The sequence below is a fragment of the Musa acuminata genome, chromosome BXJ2-5, assembly GCF_036884655.1.
Source record: "Musa acuminata AAA Group cultivar baxijiao chromosome BXJ2-5, Cavendish_Baxijiao_AAA, whole genome shotgun sequence".
Lineage (NCBI taxonomy): Eukaryota > Viridiplantae > Streptophyta > Magnoliopsida > Zingiberales > Musaceae > Musa > Musa acuminata.
The window spans coordinates 37,332,635-37,345,503 of record NC_088342.1 but is presented as its reverse complement, the minus strand read 5'-3'; the positions used below and the strand labels follow the sequence as shown (position 1 = coordinate 37,345,503).

General features: G+C 36.4%; 1 protein-coding gene across 1 annotated transcript in view; it reads left to right on the top strand.

The window, feature by feature from the left end:
* Positions 1-4,144: 4,144 nt before the first annotated feature.
* LOC135586091 (ABC transporter C family member 13-like) overlaps positions 4,145-12,869 on the top strand; it is a 61,383-nt gene continuing 52,658 nt past the window's right edge. Inside the window, exons 1-7 of the mRNA XM_065109228.1 lie at positions 4,145-4,259; positions 4,468-4,508; positions 4,588-4,672; positions 4,978-5,142; positions 5,239-5,370; positions 5,706-5,806; positions 8,758-8,830. Coding sequence (XP_064965300.1) covers positions 4,179-4,259; positions 4,468-4,508; positions 4,588-4,672; positions 4,978-5,142; positions 5,239-5,370; positions 5,706-5,806; positions 8,758-8,830 — 678 coding nt within the window. The 5' untranslated portion in view covers positions 4,145-4,178. The remainder of the gene's footprint in view (positions 4,260-4,467; positions 4,509-4,587; positions 4,673-4,977; positions 5,143-5,238; positions 5,371-5,705; positions 5,807-8,757; positions 8,831-12,869) is intronic.

Below are 12,869 nucleotides of genomic sequence, written 5' to 3'. Positions count from 1 at the left end.
AATGCTAAAGATTGACTATGATGTCTCGTTTGTTTAGTATTGTCTTCTTTTTTGTATACATGATTCTGTCATCACAATCAATTTGAGGTCCGACATTGTAATTAATTATTATTTTTTATTTTTTTTGTATAGAATAATTAGAAAGAAGATGTCAAATTGGATTTAAAGGACAACTATGTGAACACAAGCTTGAGTCTTTGAGCTTCTCAAGTCAATTGGATCTTTCAAAACCCTCGATTGCATCCACACACTATCTACGCTTGGCAATTCATCATATTGACATGGTTTTGATAGCGATTCGACTCTTCTACATGTCCAATTCTCTTTCGTTTCTTCTCTTCGATCGGTGTAAGATTAGGTTCGATTACGTATTGGATCCTCGTAAAGTTAGGAAAGATCCAAACTCATCGTTTGGTGACGCAAAGTGGGTGGGAACGTCATACTGCTTACGACTCTCCTTTGTTACCGTAAGGAGAGTACAACAGTTGACTTAGAAGACTTGCTTTTGCGTTGACTTACGACTCTCCTCTATTTTTTGCCAAAGAAAAAAAAAAATGAAGAAAACGAAGTGCCTACGATTTGCTCTATGTGGACAATTTTCATCGTGTAAATAAATGTGGCATAGATTATGTTTAAAATCATCAAGAAACATATAAATTAACGCTAAGAATTTATACCACGTCGATAACTCGAATCATGAACTCATGCTATCTACGTTTTTGATGCATGACATGAATCTATTGTTAATCATCCTTTTTTTTTTTTTTTGCTTGTTAATTAATTAATTTATACACTAAAAGTTTGAGTTTCTTGTCGTTTATGTCATATAATTTTTTCATAAAAAAATATTTATATTCTATAGAGCAATCAGTCGTTGTTTTTTTTATAATTATTTTTTTCATTCGAACCAAACTCTTTTAGAACTTGCATTCCTCATTCTTGATGTAAACTTTTTCGTTTTTATCTTTTCACTTATAAAATCCAAAAAATACTTATCGACCATATTCTTTACTTTCAAAATAACTATTCTTTTTCGGGGACAATTGAGTTTCTCCATGACTTGGCAAATCCACATGTATGTTTAGAGTTGTAATTAGATTTTAATTAATTCGAAAAGAGTCATAAGGTTTTCACTAAGTGAAAGGAAGAGATTAGACAATTTAGGTTTGAGTTTACTTTTAGACATGAAAGAAAGTTATCATATTTATTTTTTATGTTAATTTTTAAATATATTTTTGTATTATTACTTTTAAAATGTTCTTTTGATTTTTGACACCTAATGATAATTAATCACCAATATTTTCTGCCCCACTTGAGACACAAAGAACATTAAATCACATGGTCCTTAGAGGACTGATTGAGGTGATCATCTCCGGTCAATGTTTATTCGATTATCTACTGTTCATGTCACAACACCTTATCAGTCATTAAGACGACAAAACAAGAAGGCATAAAAAAGGACCAAGTTTCCATGAACTTTTCATGATCAGAACAAAAGAAGCTCGATGTGTCCATTTTCCACACCACCAAAAGTTCCCACGTCGCGATTCTCGTCGCCATCACCACTGCATCATCGGCTGCTATCTGCTGGTTAGATCTCCACATTAGCTTTCTCTTGCCATCGCATGTGTCGTCGTCTCTCGAGGTCTAACCCTACGAGACTCGGAAGCATCAGATTCGTCCTTTCGCAATAACAAGTGTCATGTCATCTCCTGTTGGTTTGGAGGGCCACTTCATTTTGAGAGACTTATTATCTCTTATAATAAAATATTTTTAATAATTATATTAAAAATTTTATATTTATATAAAAACAATATTTAATTATATTTTTTTTCTCTATTTTATTGACGAAAATACAATACGTATTATCACTTACTGAAATAAAATTAATTTTTTTTTATATGATTAAAAATTAAAAGAGAAATAAGTTTTGTTGGGAAACGAAATAAGATTATGCCATTCAATTGTTTCATCTTTTCTTTTTGTGTTTTCGAAGATTTTATTAAAAAATTAAGTGAGATATTAATAGAAAGGATATCTTATCTCCTTCTATAATATTTTCTCTATAAATTTTTTTTTAAAATTTTATTTTAATATTATTTTTAAGCATGACAGTAGATACAGTATTTTCGTCCATAAAATCGATGAGATTCAATTTGATATAAATATTTGATCCTACAAATATCCACGTCATCCATACGTTGACCGTCGACCTATGATTGACACGCGCGTCGCACCTCGACGAGCCAAAAGCACGCGCATCAAAGCGACACCGCTAGCGGGCGAACCAAACCACGAATTGATCCGCCAAAACGGTGTCCGGTGAAGACGCGGAATCGCGGTCCAATCAAATCTGACGGCTGCGGACGTTGCCACGTAAACGAGAGCATCTGGCGGTAGATCATGCGTCGGTACGGTGACGTTATGTTGGTACACGTACACGAAGGACGCCGATGACCAATCAGCTGTCGACAGGCATCCTATGGTCGCTTCCAGCCTCGGGCAGATGATGCGGTGGATACGGTGACGTTCCTCCGTGACGATGTCGATGGATGTACATGTACGAAGGACGGCATCTACCAATCAGCTGTCGAGAGAGAGAGCGAGAGCGAGAGCGAGAGCGAGAGCTCAATCTTGGCGTAGGGTTCGGTGGGAGGAGAAACAGGAAACCCTAAACGGAGGCTGCTCTATGTAAGACGCAAGTGGAGGAAGGAGGAGGCTGGTTTCTTGAATCATCGAGTGACTTTTGCTTCCTTTTGATGCAGACTGTTGCAGAAATATCACTCCTTGGATCAAAGCTCCGAATCAAGCTGAAGTTGGTGGTGGCATCCCTTCCATTTCCACCGGAGCAGATGATTCGACCTACATCTGAAATATCTCCACAGGGGGAGAAGAAGAATTACTAATTCCATCTAACATCTGAAGTTGGATGCCAAACCTCTACTGACTTTTCTACGCTAATTAAAATTAAAAGGATCTTTGATATGTTACTGATGCAAAAGTCTACTGGCATTTATTTGTACAGTGACTAATAATATTGGAAGAATTTTTCTTAGGATATCAGTCAAAGGAATTTGAGAGGGAGGGGATAAGGTCTTTTTTTTTTGGAGACTTGACGATGAAGTCAAGGCAAAATTAAAGATCAAACCAATCTGATTATTAGGTCATGGGGATATAATATTTAAAGACCCACTTCTATTAAATTAAATTAATTTATAGTATTTCTATTGAGGCTAAAAAACATTTTAATTCTATTAAATAGGATTGTAATTGACATAGTAATGTATCGATTATCTTATGGATCAATCCAATGCAAAAGGATGGAAGCTTTTCTTTGCCGGACATTTTTAGTGTATATAAAAAAGCGAAAGCTGACGAAGAAAAATAAAATAGAACACCAATTAAAAAAAAAAACTCAGATTTTTCAATAATTAAATAAATTGAAAAAGTTTTTGCATATCTTTTTTTTATTAATAATTAATTAAATTCAAATACATAAATTAACTATAATAATATTTTTTTCATAAATATAATATTTTATTATTTGGAATTTTAATTAAACTGTAATTATTTCATAATGATATATGTATATTTTTTTGATAAAGCTGGATTTAGAGATAGAAATATAGAAATTACAAAGGACCTTATCGTTATTAGCGCATGGCACGAGGTGGAACTCGGAATCTGCGTCCGGAGAAGTGGTTCGATGACGCAGCAGCCACCTTCTTCCACCAGTATTCTAACTGTACCAACCACAAACCGTAGTCTTACATCCCCCGCCGTTTACCCGCTCGTGTACCTCCGATGTCATGGTGTGGAATTGCCGCCCTGCCGCCAACGAAAAGGAAGGTTGCGAGACGGGTATCGAACATAAGAGTAAATAGTTATTTCCGTGACCTTTGCCCTAGCTTTATATCGCTGCATGCCATCTCGCGCCTGCGAATCTCTCTCCCTCTTTTATTGTTTGCATCCCACATGATACATTGAATATACATGCGAAATCGCATCGTGTCCGTTTAAACTTCGGAAGGCAGAAGTTATCAATGAAATCGACGGCGGAGATTTCCCAACTCGCATCGTCAAACTTCGAAGGTGGGAGGGACCCTCCGAATCATCGGTTAAAGAATTCGTCTTTTCTTTGTTCAAATTTACCGGTTTACCCCTGTTCTCGTGTATTAATGCGACGGCATCTCTCCCCCCTCGGATTTCTTCTCCCACTCCGGCGCACCATGGAGTTCGTCTGCCCTAACGACCCGACGGTATGGTCATGCTCTTCTTCCTCTCGCTTCTTCTGGATCTTGTTTATTTCTCCAACTCTGCAAAATTGTAATCACTAGAGTCCGATGACATCCCACAAGCGTTTCAGTTTCGGTGTTCTGATGCTTGGTTTTGTTTGATTCCTCGCAATTAGAGCTAGTTTTTGCGTGTTTCGGTCGACTGTTTCCCGGTTCGTCTTTTGTCTTGCAGGTGTGGGATGGGAAAGGCTTCACGCGATGCTTCGAGAATATATATCCTTTTTGCTTGCTGTGCTTCCTCTGCACTCGCTTCTTATTGGTTTTCGATTCATCTTTTCCTTAAGTTTGACACGGTATTGGGGTTCGGAGCAAATATGGTGACTGTGAGTTCGGTTCTCATTCTCGGATTGACACAGAGGAGCTCTGGAAAAAATAGGGTAACTGGATTTACATTCTTTACTTTGTTATAGTCTTATTAACGGTAACTTAATCTGTTTGATCTTGTTCAGTTCCTTTTCTGAATGGACCAACAATTTCTTGTTTGGTGCTATTTATAATGCGCACTCTTTCTTGGCACTTCTTTTAGTAGACTTTTGGTTCTTACAGCACTACTTGGACCAAACATCATTATAATTTCAATAAGCTTGGTACAGTTATGCAACATTAGAGGATCAAGACTCTACACAAGTACACATATAACATCTATTTTTCAGTCATTCATAACCGTTCTTTTGTTTTACAGAATGTCAGGGTAGACCACTTAAAACTGGTCTGTTTACAAATTGTCTCAACTTTTGGAGTTATCCTTGGTCTATACGAAATATATTTGCTTGTTAAGAACAATCTTGAAGGACATATTAGCGAGAGTCATTATTGGTTCTACCGATGCTCTCAGCTTAGTTCTTGGGTAAGCTATCTAGACCTTTTTATATATATGCCAAGATCACTTGAAATAATATCCACCCTATTCTTAACCTCTTCTATGTATCGAGCATTTCTACAGATGGTACTTCTTCTAGCCTCAAAATTGGAGCACTGGTTCTATGTGTTTTGTAATCCCATCTTGTGCTTTTGGTGGATCCTAAAGCCTCTTCTGGAGATCCCTCATCTTCTGTGGAGTTTATCATCGCTAGAGGTATTACTTAAAAGGAGACTTGAATGTATCAAACTAGGGTCCCACCAAATTCTGATATAAAATTTTATCTGATGTCATTTATTTTCTATCATGAAATCTGGAAAAAAAATATTTTCTTGATCGAAAAAGGGTTTAAAAGCATAACTGAAGTTGTAATAGTCTAAGCATTTTGCCTTTTGACAGAGGGAAATGTGAAGAGACACATTATTATATTCTGAAATTCAATACAAAACATGTACTTTTTAAATTTTTTTAGCATATCTTCATAATCAAAATGCAATTATTTATCTTAGTAACATCTACCATTGAGATTTCTTAAGAGTATGATGTAACAGGTGATTACATGTTTTAAGGAGAGTTCTTCGCTCTTAGCGGAATTCGTGTTTGGTCTTTTTGTCATTGTGATTAGATTGATGCATGCTCCCAGTTACAAGAGGTATTGTTATCTTTAGCTCATAGATCACTGGATGATCTGTTTCTGTATTTCTACTTTCCCTACTTATTACTTTATTTTTGTTATCCTTGATGTGCCTTTTGTTTAAAGAAGTGCTTGATGTTTTACATTTACTTGGTGATAGATATATAAACATATATCAAGTACATCATTTGTTGACAAAAAAAATGAAGGTCAAGATATTAATTGGGTGCTTAAAGCTTTAAATGGTATCACATTAACGATTTCTGAGTGCTTAGGTCTGGTATTAAATTTTTAGAGTTGCAACACAGCGTACGAAATTGATGAATAACAATACTTAACAATGTTGAACTGCATTAAGTATGCTTTTTCTATTATGTATTTAATACATCATATTGGCATACAAATCTTTCTAGTTTGTTGATTTTTAGTTACGGTATGCAGCTTAGTATTTTAGATCTAATTTGGAACTTCAATATTTGATTCGATCAATTTGTCTTTCCCAGTTGGATTTGTGTCATTCTATTTGTGATGTTTAGCATTAATTGCTATGGTTTTGGTTTTGTTGTTCTTGTCTTGTGGTACTGAAATTTGAGATTGTACCTAATTGGAAATTGTTTAGTGATTTAGAGAAGTTTGACAGGTTCATTCACTAAATTATCACTTTTTTAAAGATTTGGAAGAGTTATAAGTGACTGTAAGTCTTTACAAGGGATGGCTTCTTTTAGTATACTATATAGAGTCATACTTAAATCACAATAAGGGATATGCATCCATGGTACAAGGGATGGCTTATACCATGGTATGGAGATGCTTGTCCAATTATAACACTATCAGTTTTATTTTGATGAAATATTAAATAGCAATAACAATAACCAATAACCATATAATCAGTGGGGGATTGAGCTCAACTATTATTCCTCTCTTTTTGATTATTAGATGTTGCCTAATAATATGTAGGCAATTGCTTGTTTGACTCTGGAAAAAGAAAAAACTTCTTAGTTACTTTTTTCCCTCTCTTTTTCAAATCCTTTCATGTTCAAGGATTAATTTCATGTTGTGCAAAGTCAACAAAAGGTTAAAGGAAATAATAAAGAAATCACACTATGTTAAGAGGTACCTTAGACAAAGAAAGAACAACATATGTCCACCATTATAGGCCAAAGCACCATCCATGCTAGAAACAAAGGAATGATATCTAGGGCTTGTTGATGTGATCTAGGTGGGGCTCACTTGCCTTTATGATACGTATAATTATCATAAACTTCCGTGGATTAGTGTAAAGGACAACTCTCTGGATTTGGGGTGTGAAGGGGATGGTGGGCTAGAAACCATAGAGGGAAAAAGAAGACTGCAGGAATAAACTCACAATTTAGGAAGAACAAACAACTCTAGGTTAGCCGGTGTATGAATAACATAAATGTTCTGTTCATGTTTTTTGATTCAAAACTCCCTGTTTGCTTCTAAACAAAAGACCATGTTATATATGACAAAACCTGCATAATCATATTCAAAAGGAGATAACCAACACATATGGTTTGTGTTTCTGATTACTGTTCATGCTAGAGTACCAGTATGGGTAAAGTAGTTCCTTATTTTATTTATTCTTTCCTTTGACTTCAAGAAATACTAAATGAACATAGACATAATAAAAATTTTAGAAAACATCAGCAACTTTACCATCCTATCCAAGTTAAAATAGAATAGAAACTTATCTAATTGTTCATCCCAAATGGCTAACAAAAATAGTCCAAAATCCCTAAAAAATGAAAGAGACTCAATTTAATTTAAACTCCATATCAAGGTAGGCGGTACGTACTGGTCCGATGGCATACTGGTACGTGGATCGCCCGCTACCGGGTGGAACGAAAAATAATAATAAAATAATATAAATAGTTTATATATATAATATATATATTATATATAAATATATATATATAAATATTTTAGAAAAAGGCGACGTTCGGTGACGTCGTCGACGGGGAAGGAAAAGGCGACGTCGTCGAGGCGATGCGACGTCACCTTTTAAATAAAAATAAATAAATAAATAAATATATATAAATAATCTTATATATATATATTAATTTATATATATATATAAACGAGGTGACGTCGCTGAAGCGACGTCGCCCCGCTTGGGAGAAGAGAGAGGCGATGTCGCTGAGTTATATATATATATATATATATACCGAGCGGTATACCGCTCGGTATATCGCTTGGTATATCGTTTCGTACCGTACCGAGCAAACATCGAAACGTCGATACGGTACAGTATTGCGAACCTTGCTCCATATCATAAGAAAAAGGGAAGAGTTAAAAATATCCTTGTAGGATTCTGCCGATCAATTTGATAACTAAAATCCTCTTATATATATAGGCTCAACCTAATACAGAAAATGGTAGCTAATGCTCTGAAATGATGGTTGGTGCAGTTAAATTATCATGGCAATCTTGCATCATTTACAAATGATCAAGTAGACGTACAATGGGATCTTGAATTGAAGGTTGTGGAGAGTCCTGTGTACCTATGTTCAACCTCAACTTACACTGAGTATGTGCCATTCTCATCCACAACAAAAAGGATCCTAGAGTTCGTTCCTTTGCCATGAGAGATCATCTCCAGGTAGAAAGCTAAAAGTAATTGTAATTTCATAAATATCGCTAAGATCATTGGCCCTAGTCCCAAGTAAACAACTAGCTTTTTGAAGTTTAGTAAGAATCCAAAAGAGGCTGTACCCATATTCTGCATTCATATAAGCAGTGCTTAAGCTTCAAACCAACAAACTTGGTTATATAGCTATAGAAAATGATTTTTGCTAGGCAATCAGCTCAGCAATATCTTTGATGCTTCACCTGTTTTGTCTCATGGCCACAAACATCTTTAATCAATCTTATGTAGAAACAATGCTTATTGTATTTTATTTATGCTTGCAAGTGGCAACAATAAAGCCAAACATCTGCTATATTTTCAGGAAAGTTGACTCTATAGAGGATCCTCTTCTCTCATGCAATACAGAGACAAAAGGAGGTCAAACTGAATGTCTGGTATGTTCACTTCCTCACGTATATTTACACTGGATATGGTATTCTGATTGTTCTTATTTGAATGCTGGTTATGGATGTGTATTTTTTTTTTACCTGATTTAGTGATATGCAACAAATATAGAATTTCTTTTTTAAAATATCTTTACTCAAGATGTACATATGGATTTATCTCTACTGTGATTTCTTACTCTTGATTCTCAGAAGTTATTGTTTTTAGCATTGTTTGATGTATCACCTGAAATAATACAAAACGGGTGATACGTACTGGTGTGCCAGCTTATCAGTATCCGGATGAGCGTCATTTCAGGGGTATGTAGGAAACATTCCAGAATATGGTCAGTACAGATGATGCATTCATGCTGTATCAGGTGATATAGGTCGGTACTGGTCGGAATTTGAACCCAAATTGGGTCAAGTTTGAATTGATCGTTGGGGCCTCTTCTGGGCTTTAAATCCCCGCCCTCCCCTCTTTATCACTCACCATCACTCAGTCTCTCATTTTTACTCTCTTTCTCACACTCACTAGTGGTTAAAGTTCCTATTCAGTATCAAACTATTGATTTGGATAGAAGATAAATTCCTATTCATTTATGCCTTAGACACTCTATTCTTATTTAAATACAATAAAATTGCCATTAAATTGTAGAAAAAAACTTAGAAAAGGATTTTTTTTGAATTTCAGATCATTTTTTGGTCTTTTTTCTGAAAACCGGTATGTACCAACATATTGACATATGGTAGCGGGTACTGACCAGAACGTACTGGTCCATTCATGAATCGCTATCACCGGCCGGCACGATATAGTGGTCCATGGTATCCGGTGCATACAAATTGTTCTCATGCTTCATTTCTTGAGTTATAAAAGGAAGTAGTATGGATATCTTGTTTAATGAGATATTTTCATGGCTTATGTTTATTAAGTGATGTATTGTGTGCTGTGTTGCTTTATAACAAAATTTTAATGTTGTGGTATCATTAGAAGAAGGATTCTGATGGGCATTGCTATACATATGTTAACATGGTCTTTAAAGTGTTAATGTGGTATGTATTTAGACTTTGACTTTGTGAAGTTGGCATCTGAATTTGTAATAGGTTTGCCTGAGAAACCTATATTATTAATCTAGCTCAAGGATTCATGTGTTGTCAGTCAGTCATGAGTGTTGGCATAGGGTTGCCATCATACTTTACTATGCCATATATTACATGCCTGGTTAACTGTTGACTGTTGAGGTACATGGTAATCCATGGTGTTTGATACTTAGGGAAGGCTTATTATGCAATAAGCCCTTGAACCATGCTGGTATCTTTCCAAAGTTGTCCCAACCAGCATCAGCTTAGGCATGTTAGTAGAATGCTCAGCTGTTCTTTAGTGGAGTCTTCTATATAATTATTAGAATGCTTCATACAAGATGTAGCTACAAATTTATAGAGAATAAGGAAAAAAAATTAAGGTTCTTACCAGTGATTTAAAAAGCACTAGGCGCCAAGGTCCAAAAACGCTCGAGGCGCTAGGCGCTCGCCCAGGCGCTCACCCGAGCGAAACGAGACGCTAAAATATAAAAATATATAATATAATTAATAAATATAATTATTTAAAATTTTAAATAAAAATATGCTATTAAATTAAGAAAATCTATTAACAGTATTAAAAATTAATCATTTCAAATAAACTTAATATTAACAGTATACTGTATACTGAGCCTGCTGACTGAGAAACGAGGAAGCAGCGGCGAGCGACGACTGTGGCAGCGGCGAGCAGCGGCAGCGGGAGCAGGAGCGGCGAGCGGCGACAGAGGTAGCGTTTGCGAGCAGCGACAGCGGCGAGCAGCAGGAGACGCGAGCGGCGACAGAGGCAGCGTTTGCGAGCAGCGACAGCGGCGACAACGGCAGCATTTGCCAGCAGCGACAGCGGCGAGCAGCGAGATCGGGATCGGGAGTGGCAGCGGCAGCGGGTTAGGGTTGGGTAAGGGTTATATCGGTTTAGTTGGTTCGATTGAACCAACTAACCAACCGAACCAGGACCGAACCAGACCTAAAATCCTGGTTCGGTCGCCTTGGTTTACCCAGGCGCTCGCCCGAAGTGCCCAACGCCTGGGCTCGGGCGAGCGCCCAGGCGGCGCCTGGGAGATTAGCGAGGCGCTCGGGCCTCGCCTCGCCTTGCCCGAGCGCCTAGGCGAGCGCCCGAGCGCCTTTTTCAATCACTGGTTCTTACCCTAAGTAGGACACACAATGAGAAGCAACAATCTCTACAACTCAAAATATTAAAAAGAGCATCTAGGAACTAATAGAGTGACTTTTTAGTTTTAAACTCCATTGATCAATCTCAAGGTCTCCGAAGCAAGGAATGAAACTTGAGTTTGACTTTGGTTTCTATTTCTATGATTGAACAGTCTTGGATTTAATGTTTTGGCTTCTTAAGTGCATTAAAATTTTTAATAAAAACATAGGTTAAAATAAAATGAAAAATAAGCAAAACATGAAAAGGTCGATAATTTATTGTGTTATAAAAGGGTGAACTAGAGCATGAGTCTCCTGCATTGCAGGGTCTACGGAGGGTCAATGTATGTGCCCTTACCTCTATAAGTTGATTTGATGAAGAACACTAGTCTTCTAAATCACAAGCCATTAACATTATCATTGTACCTACTACCTAGGCTACTCTCAATCCTAGATAGTAGATATATCTTCTGACATCATTCATGATTCATAATTTCAAATAGTTGTAATGTGAGGCAAGGAAATTATTTCTTTAGGCAAGGGCAATTGAGGAACTTGTAAGCTTAAGAAACTAAAAGAGTATTAGTGTTATGTGTTCATTTTCATTTAGATTATGTTAAAAAAAAAAGGGTGGCACAATTAACAAGGTTCCTCCCAAGGTGGGATTTTGAAAGGGTCAATATGCATAATCTTATTTGTACAAGTAGAGAGATTGATCTTAAGTTTTGAACCTTAGTCATGCTGGTTGCAAAGGAGCAACTTTACTATGATACACAAGGCTTGCCCTCTTACCCAGCTCATGTATTAATAATTAATAATAAGGGAGCCCCATGTTAGCCTGGACTTAGAGATTCTTTTTGTCTTCTTTCTTCTATTCTTTTGGGAGGTTGGATGGGTGGGGTAGGGGGGTTGAGAGCAATGGGCATGATCAACTCAAGTCCACACACTTGATGTCCTTTTGTTGGGAGTCTAAGGACAGTTAAAAAAAAACACATTTATCTTGTTATTAATGGGATCTTGGATTCTTGCAGAAGGTAGCCAAAAAAAAATTATTACAAGCTAAAGGAATTTTGAAGAAGATCATTGATTTTAATTGGATTTGAAGACAGAAGCTGGGCTGGGAAAGGTTGATTTGTGTGGCTTTCTTGAGGAAAATGTGTGTGTCTCCCTCATTTGTGCACCCTCTCACAAAGGTTTTACATCAGTTTTACATTGAAGGTGCCAAAACATTATTGTTTCAATAGATCTTGCTGAAACTAGATGTTTCTGATATTTGGCCTCGGTTCAGCACGGATGCAGCTGGAACTTAAAATTATGCTCTAGTGCATGAACTTCACAATCTATGAATTCAGCAGCATCATGGATGGTAAATTTGGAGCTCAAATAGTCTCTAATAAAGGTTCTATAGATGGTATAACGGTTAACTTATTTTTTAAAGTGGGTACTTGTTTGTTTTTGATACAATGATAAGGTTGCTCCCTTGCGACCTTGGAGATCCCTCCCCAGACCTTGTATTGGCGGGAGCCTCGTGCACTAGGATGCTTGCTTTTGTCAAACTTCATATTGCTTTATGAATTAGGGTCCAAATTTGTTATGGTACTGTTTGTTGGTTTGTATCCTCAAGATTATGATGCTTGCTGTTTTTTAATTTGTAATTCGCTAATAATGTACTAGTCCTGTTTGTAGTAAAGCTTATCAAACTAATAGTCTTCAATTTTTCTTTCTTAATAGATAACTTTGGCAAGTCAATTCTGTTTGTATCTGCAAAGGAATTTGCTGCCTGAAATGTTTCTTCTTTTTTATTTGTATTATGCCATTTTGG